Source organism: Cibotium barometz, chromosome 39 (genome assembly GCF_041138505.1).
Source record: "Cibotium barometz isolate CiBa-2024 chromosome 39, ASM4113850v1, whole genome shotgun sequence".
Taxonomy (NCBI): Eukaryota; Viridiplantae; Streptophyta; class Polypodiopsida; order Cyatheales; family Cibotiaceae; genus Cibotium; species Cibotium barometz.
This window is the reverse complement of record NC_141084.1, coordinates 17,225,541-17,244,536: the sequence shown is the minus strand read 5'-3', so window position 1 is coordinate 17,244,536 and position 18,996 is coordinate 17,225,541. Positions and strand designations below refer to the sequence as shown.

At 44.8% G+C, this 18,996-nt stretch overlaps 1 protein-coding gene and 1 pseudogene across 1 annotated transcript in view; one reads left to right on the top strand and one right to left on the bottom strand.

Moving 5' to 3' along the window:
- The first annotated feature begins 7,212 nt into the window (after positions 1-7,212).
- LOC147615801 (amino-terminal glutamine amidohydrolase) overlaps positions 7,213-18,996 on the top strand; it is a 31,353-nt gene continuing 19,569 nt past the window's right edge. The window contains exons 1-4 of the mRNA XM_086778411.1: positions 7,213-7,395; positions 7,487-7,586; positions 7,927-8,007; positions 8,242-8,372. Of these exons, the coding sequence (XP_086634537.1) occupies positions 7,331-7,395; positions 7,487-7,586; positions 7,927-8,007; positions 8,242-8,372 (377 nt within the window). The 5' untranslated portion in view covers positions 7,213-7,330. The remainder of the gene's footprint in view (positions 7,396-7,486; positions 7,587-7,926; positions 8,008-8,241; positions 8,373-18,996) is intronic.
- Positions 14,702-16,356, bottom strand: LOC147615802 (uncharacterized; annotated as a pseudogene).

The window sequence follows — 18,996 nt, the reverse complement described above, 5'->3', positions numbered from 1 at the left end:
CTGGAATTCTCTGGAATTTTTTATTTTATTAATGTTTTGAGGGGCTATGGTCATTGTGGACCAAAAATTAGGGCAACCGCTCCAAAATTTGAGGGGCAGGACCAAAATATGAGGAAAATTCTGTTAATTATGATTAACTTTTCCTAATAAAAAATGTTTAGGTTTTCCCTCTTCCTCATGTTTGATCTTGGAGAGAATAGGGCCTTAATCCATAGCCATTGGATGCCATCAGTTTAGGGCTTTGATTCGTCATCTCTTCAGCTTCATTTCAAGCTCCCTAATGGAGGTTCTCATGGACATTTTCATGGATATTCTTGCTGCTGTAAATCAAGCACCAATCCTCATCAAGAAGCAGATGATTTCACCATTAATGGTAGCATTGATGGTTGTTCAAGCTCAAGAGTAGCATGGTGATGACGATTTTGATTGAAAGGGCCAGCGAGTGACTGTAAGTCTGCACTTTCTTCTCTAATGCAGATTGCGCGTGCGCGTTTGGCTAGCATTTCTACGTTTTTGTGCTCCGAATGTCATGGAGAGATGCCATGAGGATAATACGATTGCATAATGAAAGTTTGGGAGGTGTCGTTTTTGATCTACGCTAAAATTGGGGTGCTATGGGTGGCCGTTTTTGCTCGAAATGGGCTTATACATTGCGCCATTGGTGGCGTTTCAGGCCGTTAGTGTTACTTAAGCTTGCCTTAGCTTATACAATGTGTCGTTGGTGTCATTTCAGGCTGTGAGGGTTACTTTAAGCTTGCCTTAGGTCAAGGCAAGCTTAAACAAACTAATCTCAGCTTCCAATATTCGGACAACAACTCTTTCAACATCTTCAAGAGGCCAAGAGGAGCAGGGGATTTCCACGAAAGCAATATTCTCAGCAATCTCAGCAAAATCTAAAGCTAATCAATCATTGGTGTGAGTACCTACATTCAATCCCTCATTGAATTTGGTGATTCTTGGCATCGAAGGGCAAGATTTAGGGTTTATCCCAAGAAAACCCCGAGTTCTTAACCTAGGGTTGAAATTGGTGATTCATTCATGCTATTAGCATCTTCCATGAATGTAATAAGCTTCATATTGATTGGAATGGCTACCACATGAGACAAATGCCACCCCTAATGCACTAGATTGGGGATTTGTGAGCATTGAGGCTATAAGCTTGCCATTGAGTGATTCCATAGGCCATTCACATGCCATTGGGCCTTATGGATATTTGATTACATGCTATGTGATGTTGGGATGACTATATTTTACATGAGATGCCAATGGGGATGCCATATGATGGTTTTTCATGCTTCACATTGTCTTTTGGTGGTGTTGATGTGATTGGAGCTATTGGGAAATGAATGGGCATGAGTACATGCCAAGTTTGTGTGATAAATGAGCATGAGTTCATGCTAATGTGTATGTAAGTCACTCTACCCTACATTTTGGATTGTACACCACTCTCACACACATTGTATTCACTTTGATTCATAGAATCTAGTATGTGTGTGAGGGTACTCTTGGCATTGGTGGAGAGGCCAAGGGGGAGCATGGCATGAACTCTCCTTGTCATCGTGAGTGCTTTTGGTAAAGCGACAAGGAGAGGGATTAGGTACATTGGTGTGAAGACTTGGCCCCAACCTTTTCCTTGAGGCCCGAACTCGGTAAAGGGGTGGGAAGGCTTGGTTGGGAGATCAGCAAGCAAAAAGTGCTTCATCGACACGGTCTACATCAACACTTCTACATCGACATCATTGTGTATTGCATGTGGGCAATGGGACCCTCCTTGACATGAGTAATGCATTGGTAAAGTGGTGTACGCAAATGATGCCTTTGTTTGGATGCAAAGTGATGCAAATTTGTTAATGGGGTGTTGACAAGATTGATATGAATGGTGGATATGAGATTGTAGTCATACTTTTATGAGATTTTATCCAAGATACAAAGGAGATGCTGCCCAATTTTTCCCAAACAGCTGATCAAGAAAATCACTAATCATTTATTGGCGATTAAGAGTCTCTGTTGGGCAATCACGCATCTTGGAAGAGCCATTGGAAGCTACAAAGAGAGCTATTGACCTTTTGAATTGGACACCCGTATAGGGCACCTAAATTAGGGTTTAGCAAAAAATAAAAAACCCTAATTCAGTCATAGAACCTTAGGGTTATCAAAAATGTGTTTAGAGTTCCTCATAATACTCCCTTAGAGCTATCTAATGAGCCAAGAACCACTCTATTCCGACATTGTTTAATAGGTCAAAACTAGCCAGTTGTCTTTTTCACAAAAAGTCAATTCAGTCTTGACTGAAATTCGACTTGGTTAAACCACTTGGAGTATAGTTGGTATATCCCTAGTGCTATCCAACAAGCCAATAAGTACTTGATTTGGACCTATATTTTGTGTTTTAGGACCATTTTCCCATTCTTTGTAGTAGTACGGTAAAAACCGTAAAACAGAGAATATTATGGCTATTCGATCAAAAATCTTTTGTTCTTGCATATTTGCATTCTACGTCACAAGATCTTTCATTAGAGCTCTAGATCATCAAATTCCGACACCATTTGAGCCTTCTACAAGCCATTTTCCATTTTCAGCCCACCATTATGTCGAGTGGCCGTCCATTCAAGAAGCAAGTGATGGAACTTCAATTCAAGCAAGCGATGGAATTTCAAGAGATAAGGGAAGATAGGGAAATGGTGAATGAGGATTTTGTAGAGGATAGTGATGAAGAGGATTTTGGGGACATGCAAGCAAGAAGAAATGATGATGAGCAAAGATTTCATGAGCATGGAGACAATATTGATGCAAATGTGCAAATGCATGAAGGGAATGCTAGGCCAGCCGGAACTAATGATGTTATGTGGAAGCATAGCTAGGCTACATATAGAAGAACTAGAGCATTTCTCGATTTTACATATACTATCTTTGGACCCACTTGCGCAAGAAGAACTTAATTGCTCTTAACTTAACTTTCTCAAAACTTCCAACCTCCAAAGGTCACTAAAAACTTGTGTAATCCACACGTCAAAAAGCAGCGAAGACAGCATCACTTGTTTTTATGATGGTAACATGATGTTTAAATAGCTGAAGAATAACACTAATTAGAAATCTCCAAAAATAGAGGCCGTTCACAAGATGGAGGCCGTTCACAAGATGGAGGTGATGTTTAAATAGCTGAAGAATAACACTAATTAGAAATCTCAAAAAATAGAGGCCGTTCACAAGATGGAGGTGATGTATTAGCATATATGCTATGAGTTATGCCACATATGCTATGAGTAGTGCCACATGTGAACATGGGCTAACCAAGGGCACTTTTCTCCCTTTTGGTTTTTCCCCTTGGATATTAGGTGGTGTGAAAGGACACCACACTTATTTTATGGTATTATGATATACGCTCCGTCCCCAGCCAACGGCTCCGTCATCACAGTCGGCAGTCCACTGCTATGTCTTCGTCACCTCCATCACAGCAGCTCCCGACGCCGGCCATTGCTTCGTCCACTGCTCCCGCCCTGTCGGCCATTGCACCATGCACTGCTCCCGCCATGCCGGCCATTGCACAATGCAGTGCTCCCCGTCTCGCCTACTCCAGTTGCTCTGTTTTGGTCACCGTTTGGCCACTGCTGCTCTGATCTGCTCTGGTCAGGTCGCTTGTACCATTTTGGTCGTGGTTGCTGTAACTAGAACTATGGCTTGTTGAGAAGCAGCTGCTCTCGCCTGTCGCATCAATCCACCACCAGCAGCATCACTGTGGAGAGGGGTCCATAGCCTACCAAAACCTGCAAAATTAGAGTTCATTCTAATCAGGTAACTGATTTTATTACTTTTTTTTCGGGCTTTTGTGCATACCTTGCTTCATTGCAAGATTCAAGTGTAGGCAATAGGGCAGGGCAGGGCAGGATTAGGGTGTAAGATTCAGAAAAAATTTGGGAATTTGTCAGATTTTAGGGATTTTCAAAATTTGGGGATTTTCAAAAATTGCACAATTGCATTTACAGGACACACAGAAAATTGAGGCTTTTGTAAAATCATTGCTTAGTCGCAAAATTGAAGCTCATTGGTACACAAATTTTTGGGGCTTTTGTGAATTATGTGCAATTGACACATAAATCAGCCCATTGGTGCTCAGAAATTAGGGGATTTTCAACATTGCAACCTGAAATTTGGGGCAAAACATTTGTGCAAGACATTGTGGTTGTCTGGCATTGCACTTTGGTGCATTTTGGATTTTGCCTGCAGGTGCTTTTTACAGCATATTTGGTTGCACGTGTTTGCATATCTCTTGGTGAAGAGATTTGAGCAAATCGCTGGAAATACGATCGACATATTTGGGGTTTTGTCCCAAGAGGACAAATTGGATGGCAGTAATTACTCCCTATGGAGTTTCATGGTCCAAAATCTACTTGTGGGCCAAAGGATTATGGGGTTATGTGTCAAGTGAAGATGTATGCCCCATTGACATAGCACCTAACACGCCTGGCTCCTTACACCTCAAAATGTGGAGGAAGCAGTGGAGCAAGAGCGGACAACATGCTAGAGTTGTGCCTCGTTGGTTGCTCCGTATTTTACAAGAGAGCAAACTTACAGCTCCACTTCGTAGAGCAGGACACAGGTTGGTTCACGTAATACAAGAGAACATGCAGATGTTGCTTGCATGAGTACACTTTGTGATGTAGATGAGCCAGATTCATTTGAAGAGACTCATTGAGGATGAGCATTGGATGTAAGCCATGCAAAATGAGATGGATTCTATCCATAAAAACAACACTTGGGATTTGGTAGACTTGTTTGCTGGTGGCAAGAAGCCCATTGGCACAAAGTGGGTTAACAAGTTAAAAAGAAAGTCTAATGGTACCATTGATAGGTATGTAAGGCCAGGCTAGTAGCCAAAGGATATGCCCAGCAAAAAGGCATTGACTATGATGAGACTTTTACACCCACTTCTAGTATGGCCACAATTAGATGTGTTGTTGCATTGGCTACTCATCATGGATGGAAAGTGCATCAATTGGACATAAAATCAGCTTTTCTCAATGGGGATTTGTAGGAAGAAGTGTATGTAAATCAACCCATTGGTTTTGCGTTACATGGTCAGGAAAACAAAGTACGCAAGCTTCGAAAAGCGCTTTATGGTCTCAAACAAGCTCCTCGAGTTTGGTATGAGAAGATCCATACTTATTTGACCACAGCAAGGATTTTGCAATAGTCCAACGGCTATGTGAAAGAGGATCATGGTACTTTGATTATGCTCATTCTTTGTGTGGATGACATGTTGCTAGCTGGGAATGACATGGATAAAATTTCAGCATTCAAAGCTGAATTGCATTTGTCATTTGAGATGACAAATTAGGGATTGCTGCATTATTATTTGGGCATACAGTTTGTGCAGACGGATGTTGGGATTTATGTACACTAATCGAAGCACATTCAAAAGCTATTGCACAAATTCGGGTTTCAAGATTGTAAGCCCATCCCATCTCTACTCCGATGGAGCTAGGGTTGAAATTGAGCATGTATGATGTTGACGAGCCTTTTGTAAGCCCATATCTACTCTGATGGAGCCAGGGTTGAAATTGAGCATGTATGATGTTGGCGAGCCTTTTGATATTAATGTTTACAGCCAAGCAGTGGGCTGCCTCATATATTTATGCAACACACGCCCAGATATTAAGTTTGGGGTTTCCCAGTGTAGCAAATTTATGCACAGCCCAGGTACAAAGCATTGGCAACAAGCAATGAAGTGGATCTTCCACTATCTTATGGGCTCCCTGGATCCTGCGTTGGTATATCCCCGGGAGGGGGGGTAGCTTGCAGTTACATGCTTACAGTGATTCAGACTGGGCTGGTGACTATGATACATGACAGTCCACCAGTGGGAATTGTTTCTTTTTGGGGCATTCACGCACATCATGGCTTAGCAAAAAGCAGCCCACTGTTGCCACATCTACTTGTGAGGCTGAGTACAGGGTAGCCTTTACAGCCACTGTAGATTGTGTATGGCTGAGGAGATTGATGAGAACTGATCTTCGTGAGTGTCAATAGACACCCACCACCATACTCACTGACAGTTAGAGTGCCATAGCCGTGGCACGAAACCCAGTGTTTCATGCACGCACTAAGCACATAGAGATTCATTATCACTATGTCAGAGAGAGGATTCATGTAGGGGAGATCACATTATTTGATTGCTCTACACGGACAATGTTGCAGATCTGTTCACAAAGGCGTTGCCTTGAGAGAAGTTTGAAGCTTTACACGGACAATGTTGCAGATCTCAAGGCGTTGCCTTGAGAGAAGTTTGAAGCTTTCCACAAAGCTTTAGGCTTACTCTCCTACAGAGAGTGATTTGCTATCGACCTTGTACATGTTTGCATTGCCACTACAGGGGGGTTTATTAGCATATATGCTATGAGTTATGCCACATACGCTATGAGTAGTGCCACATGTGAACATGGACTAGCCAAGGGAACTTTTCTTTTCCCCTTGGATATTAGGTGTGTGAAAGGACACCACACTTATTTTATTGTATTATGATATTGTGGAGTCAACTCCCTTGCTCCACACATCTTGTATCTATCTACTTTGAGTAGCAATCATCTATCTCTCTCGCTCTCTTGAGAGCTTGCTGCTGTGTACATCTCTGTGTGTGTGTGTGTTCTCTGTTTCTCTGAAACCCTAATCACCCATCATGATGTGCTTCTAAATGGCAATCACACGGCAATGTGAATGCCATCTCCAACTGCCCTCACTATTTTTTATTTTCGACAGCCCACCTTGGGGCTAGTTTGATTAGACACCAAGGCTTCATGGGTCATAAATTGTGAGCAACCGATTTGCTTTTTAAAATAATGAAGGCAAATCCCCAGTTATCACCGATGGTTTGGCTCCAATGATCGAAGGCTTCACCAAACTTGTGTGGAATGGATATTGATACCCTTGGTGGCTGCATGATGACGGCTGTCCCCTTGTGACCATGGCATTTGGCATGTGCACAACTTTGTCCGTTTTGTGAGGGGACTATGGGACCTCGTAACCTCTGCTGCCCTTTCATATGCTCGGCACTAGTGCTCGAAGAAAAAGTTTTTGATTAGTGCCGAGCACTCGAAAAAAAGTATTTGATAGAAGTACTTTTTGAATATTTTATGGATTTCAAAGATATTATTAAAAGAACCTCTCGAAAACCACCAATTTCTACAGTCTTAGAATTTGAAGGCTGTTTTTGATTTTTAAAAGTGCAATTACACTGTACCCAGAAATTGGGTTCCGATCTTACAGGCTTTGTTTTGCATAGCTTCATTTCGCGCCACAGCAGTGACCACTGCAAGTCCGGACTCCGAACAGAGCCATGGCGATGACCTCTTCTGCCGCTGCTCCTCGCACGTCTGATTTTACGTACACCGCCTGCTACTGGCACGCCCCTCCTCCTCCCATTGATCTTTCTTTGCTAATTACATGCGATAGGTGGACAGTCACAACATGTGTTGGTTTGTGTTCTACACAGCGAAGAGAACGTCTACTTGCTATGCCAGCAGCTCTCCCAGAGCGGCTTGGCGGCCGCCTCGGACCTCTTCGTGGTCTTCATCTCAAATGCGGACAGAAAGGTGTTTGATTCTCTCTCTCTCTCTCTCTCTCCCTCTCTCGATGATTTTTAGGGAAGGTGATTGTACTTTATGCTTGACATTACAGATTGATTAGGGATCTCCCTCTGGATGTTTTTTAGCAAAGGTGATTGTACTTAATGCTGCTTGATTGCAGATTTACTAGGTGATTAGTTGCATGCTTTTGTTCAATCATGTATGTTTTATTTTATTTTCCGTAGATTCAGCTCAAGATTGAAGGTCAATAGGTCATTTTGGTCTTCTAAATACGTTAATATTGCTTTCTTTCTTTCTCTCTCTTGGCTTTCTCTGACAATTTTGTTACTTTGCTATAAAAACCTAGGTTCCGATCTGGCACCAGAAAGCTGGTTCAAGCAAACAAGATGGCATGGTAATTTGGGATTATCATGTCATCTGCATACAGGTCGTATACCATGATCCCCCCAAAAGCTAAGTGATAGGAACAAAGATTTTGTAGATTGAAATCCATTATACTCCTCCATAGGACCTTGGCATGACCTCATGGGATGCCTGCAGGCATGACAGTTTTCTTTGCTGGATCCTTTATGATTTGCTATGTAAACTTGCATAAGGCACATCCTCATTTCATTTGCCAGATACAAATTTATTCATACAAACATGTGTTGTGCTTATGTAGGTCTTTATGGAGAAAGGATCTGAGGCAGTAGTTTGGGATCTTGACACAACTCTTCAATTTCCAGAAACTTTTTCACAGTATATGAAAGAAGCTTTCCGTCCGTGGCTAGATCTACATCCAATTTATGAAAGGTGACTTATCCAGCACATTGTGTACCAAACATGCTACATGCTATGTGTGTTGGTAGGTTGGCGATTTCGAGCGTGTGATCTATGCCTAGAAGGTGCCTTGGATTATCCCATAAGTGGAAGCATGGGAAGTTGAAGAGCCATATATAGGCTAGAGTGGCACCTTGTCATAATCATCTCCTCCGGCCGGTGTTTTGGGAGGCAGCTCACCGGGAGATGGGAGCCCGATGGAGGGATGCTGCAGGGCCCCCGTTGGGGGTGTTCGTGGAGCTTGATGGTGATGCGTCTCCTACGTGCGTTAGTCTTCCGCTGCGCATTCTGACATGGTATCACAGCCTGGGCGTGTGTGGTCCTGGGCGGCTCAGGTGTGTGTGGTCTTGGGCGACCCCCTCGCGCCTCGGTGGCTTGCGGAGCTCGAATACATGCTATGTGTGTTGGAAGGTTTGCGATTTCGAGCGTGTGATCTATGGCTAGAAGGTGCCTTGGATTATCCCATAAGTGGAAGCATGGGAAGTTGAAGAGCCATGTATAGGCTAGAGTGGCACCTTGTCATAATCATCTCCTCTGGCCGGTGTTTTGGGAGGCAGCTCACCGGGAGATGGGAGCTTGGTGGAGGGATGCTGCATTGCCCGTTGGGGGTGTTCGTGGAGCTCGATGGTGATGCATCTCCTATGTGCGTTAGTCTTCCGCGGCGCATTCTGACAATGTGATCTAACTTATGAGATTGGTGATAGGCGGTTATGCGTGTTCTCTTGTCAGATGCATGCATGGATAAGGGGGTTATGCATATGCACATGTGAGTGCTATGCATAGTTGTGAGGTGTTGCAAAAAACATTTCATACATTTACAAAACGTTCCGTACCTCTACGGGGTGTAAAAGTGTCCAAAAATTCCTAGAGTTGCTCTAGAAACATGGTAAAATCCTTATTAAAGGATAGAACATGCAAAAATTGTGTAATTTTGTAATTTTCCATCATGAAATTAAACATTTTGCATTAACAAACTTGATTTTTGATTTTTGATTCTCATTGAAGATTTGAATAGCAACCACATTTTTTTCAATAAAAAGTATGGAGCTGAAAAAAGAATTATGAAACGTACCAAACATTTCGTACTTTTTATAGGATATGAAACACGTTTCGTGGCAACTATGGTTCTATGTGTATGCTATAGGAAAGTGAGAGAGAGAGAGAGAGAGAGAGAGAGAGAGAGAGAGAGAGAAATGAAATGAAATGAAATGTTATATTAACGTCTTCAAAAGGCCAAAGTGACCTATGAGACCAAAGTTACAACCATGTGACATCTGATACACTATCTGGAAAAGAAAAGAAAGGTTTGAAGGTAAGTATCTAGCCCTACACTACATCAGTAGGGAGCATCTGGAAGCAGCAACTAGGGAGAGTGGGAAGCTAATGCTACTAGTCAAAATGGGGTACATGAGTACATGGATACATGAATACATGAATATGGGGGAGTACAAAAGTGACAGTGTGAGTACAACAATATATGGTTGGAGTGGCAATCATCCTAGGAGCTCTAGCATGGGTCTCTGCCGGATGGCCTGGATATCTGCCATAGTGAGATGCCTGGTTGGACGAGCCTGATGCCTCGCAATGATGCTCTGAATCCTCCGAGAGAGAGAGAGAGAGAGAGAGAGAGAGAGAGAGAGAGAGAGAGAGGGGGGTAGGTTAAAACACAAAGAGAGATACGTGTGGGGACATACACACATTTGAGAGAGAGAGAGAGAGAGAGAGAGAGAGAGAGAGAGAGAGAGAGAGAGATTTATTAACGTCTTCCAAAAGACCGAACTCGGTCTATGAGACAAATCAGTGTACCTGTGTGGGGTATCCTCTGTCATTCCAACAAAATGAAAAAGTAGTGAACTTTAAAAAAAGCTGAATCTGGGTGTGCAATAAGTACAATGAGTGGGGGGGAGGGGATGGAGCTCTACTACTAGGAGAATGCAAAGCTATATGCATGGAGTATACAATCATGATACGCAACCTAGCTAGCTCCATCCTGTACCATACTGGGGGTATAAAATGGTATACATCAATGAAGGGGGTATCCACAGCTCCCTGAAGAACATTCCTGGGTGTGCTCTGAAGCGAGCCAGTCGCTCCGCACCCTCTCTGTGAAACTGAGCTCTGATCTCTGTCATCTCTCTCTGGTATAGGCGTGGTGTCCGAAAGCCAGGTGTCCTCTGTCTCCTGTGGGCTCTGAGTGTCTCTGCTCTCATCTCAGGAGAGTAATTCCGTACTGAGTAGGGGCTGGGAGTGGGATGGATCTCTGAAAAAATGTAGTAATCTGTGTCTGTTGTCCCCCCTCTGGAGCTCTCTGAGCCTGTAATGATGTCTCTCTGTGACGCTGTATGTCTAGAATGAATCTCCCCAGTATGCGTTGGTCTGTTGCCTCAAAGATCTGGCGTAGGGAATGTGGATCTTTGAATAAAATGGGATATCTCTCTCTGATGGCTGTATATGCTCTGCATCTGCATACATAATGCTCCTCACTCTCCACCTCCTCTCTGCACAATTTGCATACCCTCTCCTCTCGGGGGATCCTTGTTGCTTTGCCAGTCTCGATCTCCAATCGATGTGATGAAACTCTAAGCTGACCAATAGCCACTCGGGAGCCGTGTGGTAAAAAGCCCTCCATGTATCTAGGCCTCTTTATAAATCCATCATCAGTGATACTCATGAAGTGATCTCTGTAGTATAGCATCTTTGGTGGAAGAGGCTATGTAGGCGATATCCATGTCTCTCGTGTATAGAGCTGCCATAGGTCCTGTCTCAATACTCTGTTCCTCTCACTATGAGAGAGACGGATATGTGGTGCATCCTTGTCATAGTGGAATGGTGGTAGATGATCCATGTCTAGGCCATGCTGTGAGAACCAATGTGTGACCTGTGCATACCATGATCCTCCAGCTAGCTGTCTAGATGCCTCAAAAGCTCTGTATGACAGTCTGTAGTGTGGCATCTCTCTGAATCTGTCTAGCAGGCATATAGTCTGGAATATGGCCTCTACCATCATAGGAGGCGTAGCAAACTCTGCTCCGATAATGTCATGAGGTACTGACGGTTTGCTGCGTATCATGCGTGCCATCATGAGGGCCTGTGGTCTCTCTATCTGTGTCCACCAATGGGTAGCAAGGCCTGGCGCCCATACCGCTGCTCCATACATCAGTGTCGGTGTGACTAATGTGTCAAATAGCCACCCCTTCGTTCGGGCCTCTTGAAAATGCGCGTGGTGGCACTCTCTCTCTAGCATAGCCAATGTTGCATATCCACGTGTCAATCTAGCTCTGGCTGCTGAACCCATGGTGAAGCGCGTGGCTGCTGGCAGAGAAGGTAACCCCTAGGTACACGTATGATGTCACCACCTCCACCTGGCGCTCGGCGAGAGTGAATGTCAGCTGACTCTTGCCCTGTCTCGATGTATGAAAGACCATAACCTTGGTTTTCCCAAGGTTCACAGTAAGACCCCTCTGTGTGCAGAAATCATCGAGTGCATGTAGATGCTGTTGTAGACCTCCTGGAGACTCAGACACTAATACAATATCATCAGCATAAAGCATAATATGTACTGAGGTACCTGCTACATCAACTCCATCTCCGCCTCCCCGTGTAATGAAGTCAGCCACCTCATCAATGTATAACCCAAATAGCGTGGGGGAAAGTGGGCATCCTTGCTTCACACCAATGGTGCTAGCAATAGTCTCGGACATACCTCCTGGGCATCTGACTCGCCCAAAAACCTGCTCATATAATGCATAGATGCCCATGTCATATCTGCTCGTATGCCAAGAGACTGCAGGCGTTGAAAGAGCCTCTCTCGTGGTACTGTGTCAAATGCCTTGCGGAAATCCACAAAGGAGCAATAGAGCTCTCTTCCTCACTCTGGCCTGATCAATCATACATCTCAAAGTGAATACATGGTCAGTGGTAGAGAAAGCTCTCCTGAAGCCTGCTTGCCCTGATGAGCGTAAACCTGCTCGCTCAGTATATAAGCTAAGCTCTTGCTCCAACACTGCACCATAGAGTTTGGCCAACACGTGGCCAACCATAACCGTCCTGTAGTTGCTCGGATCGAGCATATCCCTTGTTTTGTGGATTGGCACAATGGTGTGCATCGTCCACTCCGCAAGCAAACCCTCTGCTAGTGCCCTGTTTAACAGGTGTGCAAGAAAAGGAGCCAAAGAATCTACTGCATATATGAGATGCTCACCCTGTAGGCCCATATGGTCGGCGGCCCGTCCATGCTGTAGGCGGTGGATAGCTTCCTTTACCATTCTAGCTGCATTCTCGTGAGATCATCATCCAAGAAAATAGGAGCTCCCTCTAAGCCTCGTTATAATGTTATATATAATATATATATATATATATATAATATTATATAATATATATATATATAATATTATATATATATATATATAAACTTATAAGTGCTTATAACCTTAGGCTATAATTAGCCTGGTTTCTAATCTCACGGTCTCTCTACCCCAAGGTTAGATCAACTAACCCTATGGGTATGTAACGTGAAACTATTGGAATGTGGAGGCCAAGGCTTGGAGAAGACACCTCTTGAAGTTGCCTTGGGGGGGTAAACAAACTCACGGTTAGGAATGGGTATCCATCACCTCGGATGGATGATATGGATTGGGTTCAGGGGACTAAACACTTCACGAAGATCAATTTAAGATCGGGTTATCACCAGATAAGAGGATTAAATCTAAGGATGCATCGAAAATTGGCTTTCGGACAAGGAGGGACCAAGATGTATAAATGCTGCCATGTCTGCTCCCTTGTCCACACACATGCTAGCCTGTAGCAACCCCTTGGATGCCCCCTTCTTATGCATTTTGCTTTTGTGGATGTTTGTACTGTCCTTGTCGGAATAGTCGGAGTCTCAGTGGTGTGAAAGGTTATTTAGGTCTTTTGATGTGAACACATTAGGTGTGAACGACCTCTTATTAAGGGACAAAAGATAGGGCCCTATTGCCTATAAAAGCATTGTACACGGTGGAAGTCTTATGTATATAATTCAGTCATCATTGTGTTGTGCAATCACTCTCTCTCCATCGTGCTTCCACTTTCTCTCTCTCTCTCAAGCACTATGTAATCTCAACATGGGATCAGAGCCACCTTATCATCCACCTCTCATCTTTGTTTTCCATCCCATCATGCTCATGCGTGGCTAAGCCTTTTTCTCCACGCCATTATGCGCATCTTCTTCTTTGCTTTTTAGGGTTTTTTTTTGGGCATTTTGCATTTTTAAGGGTTTCTACGTTTTTAGGGTTTCTGCATTTTTAGGATTTCTACGTGTTTGATGCCTCTTCTGCCCACCATGTAGCACCACATATAGTTGCGCTTTTTGCTACATCTTATGCTTCTTTCATGAAGCAATTTGCATGGTCTTCATTGAACACCTTTTCATGCATGACTTGTGGGACCTTCGACACCACGTTCAGCAAAAACACAGCCGTATTCAAGCTACAGGACAACACACAGTAGGCGGCCAAATTCAACAACAGTGCAACCCTTTTCAGGCTGTAGGGCAGCACAAAGTAGGTGGCCATCCATAGCAGCAAAATGCATTAGAAGGGCAACCAGATTCAGCAAAAACACAACCCTATTCACGCTGTAGGATTGTTGAGATTACATAGAAGAATGGCTCTTAAGGTGGCTTCAATGAGTGGGCCATAGTAGCGTTTTAATTTTCTATGGTTGAAATAGCTACCCATTTCGACACAGTCAAGTGTCTCTGTGCACACAACACCTTGTCGGGTTATCTCAGTGACTAGGAAGGGTCCTGATACTCTGAGCTTGAGTTTATGTTCGTGCGGTCTCATTTGAGCTTGCCTCTTCTCTCTCTCTCTCTCTCTCTCTCTCTCTCTCTCTCATTTGAGCTTGTGGATATATGTTAGCTTGTGTTTTTGCTTGCTTGTATGCTTGATTGTCATTGTATGTAAGTAGGTATGGTAATGCTCTCATTTCTCTTCTTCTCTACTCTCTCTTTTCTATCTACCAGTCCCTTTGCATGCTTGTTGCATGAGGTGAAGGTTGAGCTCTCCATAGCTCCCTCCTTCTTGCTCACTACGTACAAAGAAAGATATATTAACGTCTGTGAAAGGCCAAAGTGGCCTATGAGACCAAAACATAGTACACAATTGATGGTATCTCATCAAAAGTAAGACAAAAATGACTAAAAAAGTCCTAAAACAATCCTAAACAGCTATGAAGGGAAAATACTCCTACTGAGGTACAAAAGTGTATAATATCTACAACTAGCATAAGACTGGTGTAATTTGCTCATCTTAGTATCTCTCTCATATGGGGTGCTGTAAGATAGAGAAACTAAAGTGGCGGGGTAGACGTCTCCTGTGGCGGGTGATAATGGCTCTAATCCACCGGTGATGAAGCGGCCGTGGACGAGGTCTTGGTAAGCGTAGGCGTCTCGCTCGACAAAGTGCTATGGCTCTGTCAAGGGTGACTCCTCCTGAAGGACGTCTATGGGATGTCTTGCTCGCCGAGGGGGTAGTGGAGGTCCTGGTCGTATCTGCTGGGGTGGTCCTGGCCCTGAAAAAATCTGTCATGGCTCGTTGGCAGGGTGGATCTTGGTGTGCTGTCCTGGCTCGTAGGAGAGCCTCTCGATGACGTCTGAGCTCCAATAAGAAAAGCCCCAAACACCTCTGATCCTCAAACTCCATCACATGTCGTAATGGTCCAAAACCCTCTCGGAAGAGACACCAGTATCTCCCTCGTATCTCATAGTACACAGTACATCGGCATATGTAGTGCTCCTCTGACTCCACTTCCTGGTGACACAGGTGACAGCTGACAAATGCGGTATTCTGGCTTCATCCCCTTGTATCTGCCAGTCTCTACCCTCAGTTGATGTGATGATGTGCGGATCTGTCCAATGGCACTGCGAATGCCATGTGAGAGATGGGTGTCCATGTATGTAGACCGTGTCACAAAGCCAACTGGGGAGAGATGTAGAAAATGGTCTCGATAGTGGGCCATCTTTGTGCCTAGTGGTAGGGGGGGGGTGGACCATGTCCTTTCTGCATCTAGCCTCACGATGTCCATCCTAATCACCCTATTCTTCTCAGAGCGACTAAGGTCCAAGAAGGGGCAGTCCAGGCTGTAATCAAATGGAGGGAGTGCATCAATCGTCATGCCATGTAATCTCAGCTAGGTACACATTTGGGTGTACCAACATCGTGTATTGCCATCTGCTGCTAACTACCTGGAAGAGATAAGTGCTAGGTGTGGGTATCTCTGTTTGGGGAGCTCCCATATCCTCTGCAAAAATGTCACTGACTAGAACAAGGCTTCGGTAACCACTGGTGTGGCTCCTATCTCTGCTCTGACAATCTCATGAGGTACCGATGGTTTGCTCCAAATCATGCGTGCGATCATAGTCACCAGTGGTTTCTCTAGTACCTGCCATCCATCATAGAAATCTGTCTCTGGTCCCCGACTTGGTTGACAAGCGGCTCCCTCCTCGTGTGGTAGAGGCTGGGTCCTCATATGGGTGAGCCATATAAGAGTGTAGGTGTGACCAATGTGTCAAACAACCAGAGTTTGGTGCGCGGCTCCTGAAACTGAATGTAGGCACATTGTCTCTCTAGTGCCCCTAGGGCTGCATATCCACGTGCCAATCTAGCCTTTGTTGCCTGCCTCATAGAGAACTGTGGTCCACTGAATGTGACTCCTAGGTACACATATGATCTGGTGTACTCCATTGATTCACCTCTAAAAGTGAACCGATGGTTGAATCTAGTCACCCAAGCCTGTGCGATATTGAAGACCATAATCTTAGTCTTCCCAAGGTTCACTGTGAGGTCCCTATCTACACAAAACGACTACAAAGCATCCAAATGCTGTTGCAAACCCTTAGGGGAGTATTGCAATAAGTACAATGTCATCGGCATATAGCAGTATGGGTATCCAAACCCTTGCCAGACTAGCCCTCTGCCCCCCCATCCTGTCAATGTAGTCGGATATCTCATCAATGTAAAGTCCAAAAAGGGTGGGTGACAATGGGCATCCCTGCTTCACCCCAATGGTGCTAGTCATTGTATCCGACATGCCTCCGGGAGTCCGTACTCTGCCTATCAACCGCCTCATATAATGCATAAATGCCCCATTGCATCTCCTCGGGAACACCAATGTCATGCAATCTCCTCATGAGTTTGGCACCTGGCACCGTGTCAAAGGCTTTGCGGAAGTCCACAAAGCAGCAATATATCCTCTTCCCCCGTGCTCGTCCCTCCTCAATGAGAGCCCTCAGGGTAAATATGTGATCCAAAGTGGTGAAACCCCGTCTGAAACCTGCGTGCCCAGGTGCTTTGAGTCCATGTGTTACGACCTTGTGTTTTTCTCTAGACAACAAGTAGGTGGGCACGGGCACGGGATGGACAGTGTGAACGGCATCAGCTTGGATATGAAAAGGAAACCCATATGTGGCCAGCCCAAGTGTGAAAAGGACAAAAACGGATTTTGAGTTCATAAGGTTTTATAACCTTTGAAGGCTTAAAATAATTTTATTTTTGGAAGCATGCGTTTTTGCTATCTACTTTTGGCTTTTTGGAGAAAGCAAATCGCATCTTTATAAAAAGGTGAAGGGTGGCCAAATTTGCGTGGTCGAGTGGCGTGTGGCGCTTCTCTTGGTTTTTGGTCGTGACTATGGTGGCGTCTGGCACTTCTCTCTTTGGGTGGTTGGTCGCCAGAGAGTACAGGCGACTCATAGATCTTCAGCGCAGGACCTTACGCCATGTTGTACGTGCCTCATGACCTTACACTATGTTGTACGTGGACTGAGCTGGTGGTGTACATGCAGGACGACAAGAGGACAGCAACGGGCGCCAGGCGGTTGCGTGTATGGAAGCAGCCAGGCGAAGCAATGGTCTCAGGTGGTGGCGGAGGCGGGGCGCCGGTGGACAACGATGGCATGGCCTATGAGACAAGTCCGGGCGTGAAGATGTAATTCAGTAGCGCGCTAACCGTCCCATCATCTAGAATCGTGACGTTATCGTCTAGGCCCAGTTCGGCACCAACAAGACCTCCATGATCGCTCTCGCTGTCTACCAGATCATTGACACCTCCGTTGGAGAGTTCTCTATTTTTTTCTCTCTCTCATCATGGATTGCAGGCTCTGATTGGGATACAGAGGATCAAGTTAAGATGCACAGGATGATGTTCATGGAAGAGTTGTGTTGTTACTCTTCGTCTTGAACTTATGTGTATTCAGGGATTGCTTGACACGTCCTCTATTTTTCTCTCTCTGGGTTTTGGCAACCGTGCTTGGATGGTATATCTGTCATGGAAACAGGACATTGGTTTTTCGAGAGGAAACAGGACTTTGGTATCGAGGAAATAGGCCTATGGTTTATGGGATACAGGTCTTTGGTATATCGGATACAGGTCTTTGGTTTCATGTGGAAAGCATGTCTTTGGATTCATGTGAACAGGTTGTAGTCTTCTCGAGGTTACATGCAAGCTTTGACTATAGGGAAGGACATATGGTTTGGTACAGCCCTACTGCCCTTTGGGAAAGGGTTTGGGAAAGGGTTTGAGGGATCCATGGTAGAGATGGAGAAGACCTTTTCAAACATGGAGGTGTTGTACAGGTGTGCCTTCTCCATGGTATGCTGTGTTGTAATAACGAGAGTTCTCTTTTGGAAGTCCTGGGTGAAACCATAAGGGATCCTATTGGTGGAGGATTCTACAAGTTGTACTTTGTACTCAAATTTTGATCAAGTAAAGAAATATCGCAAGGGGGGCCACTGCGTTTTGGGGCCAATCGGTGTCCTTGTACTATTTGTAGGAGCACTTTAGCTCCCCCTGTTTGTTTCCTTTTCCAGGTCCCCATGGGTGATGAAGTGTTTTGTGTGCAAGTGTTTGTTTCACCGCCCGTCAAATTTCTGAAGGCCGGTTTCACCATGTGTCTCAGCCCATCTACTCAGCTCTCGATCCAAAATAGATCCGAATATCTTGGCCAAGCAATGGCTAATCATGATGGTCCTGTAGTTCCATGGTATCATGGGGTCACCATTTTTAAATAGAGGTACAATAGTATGTGCCGACCATTCCATGGTATCATGGGGTCACCATTTTTAAATAGAGGTACAATAGTATGTGCCGACCAACCATCTGGGAAACCTTCGCAAATGGCCCTGTTAAACATGTGTACTAGCAGTGGTGCCAATACATCTCTGGCATGTGAAAAATGTTCTGCCACCAGACCATCCTGGTCTTGGGCTCTTCTATTACGTAGTCTGCCCCAATAGCATCCAAAACCATCCGGTGTTAGAAGTCATCTCCTGTCTATTTGTATACACCAGGGCCTCTGTTGTGGGTGTGCTCGCCCGTATATCATTTTTCCACACTCCCCGTATTTTTTTCCCTATTTTTCCCATTTTTTTCTAGTGGCTGGAGGGCTGCCAGTTGATGCCAGGAGCACTCTGAAGCTGGCCGACTGCATCTGTATCAGTCGTGGGCTGTCTGAGTGCTGGCCGACTTGTTCTGTCCAGGTGTGGGGCATCAGATGCTGGCCGACTGCTATATTCAGCAGTCGTGGGAGTTTTGCTCAGTCGTGGGCCCTTTCCAGTGCTGG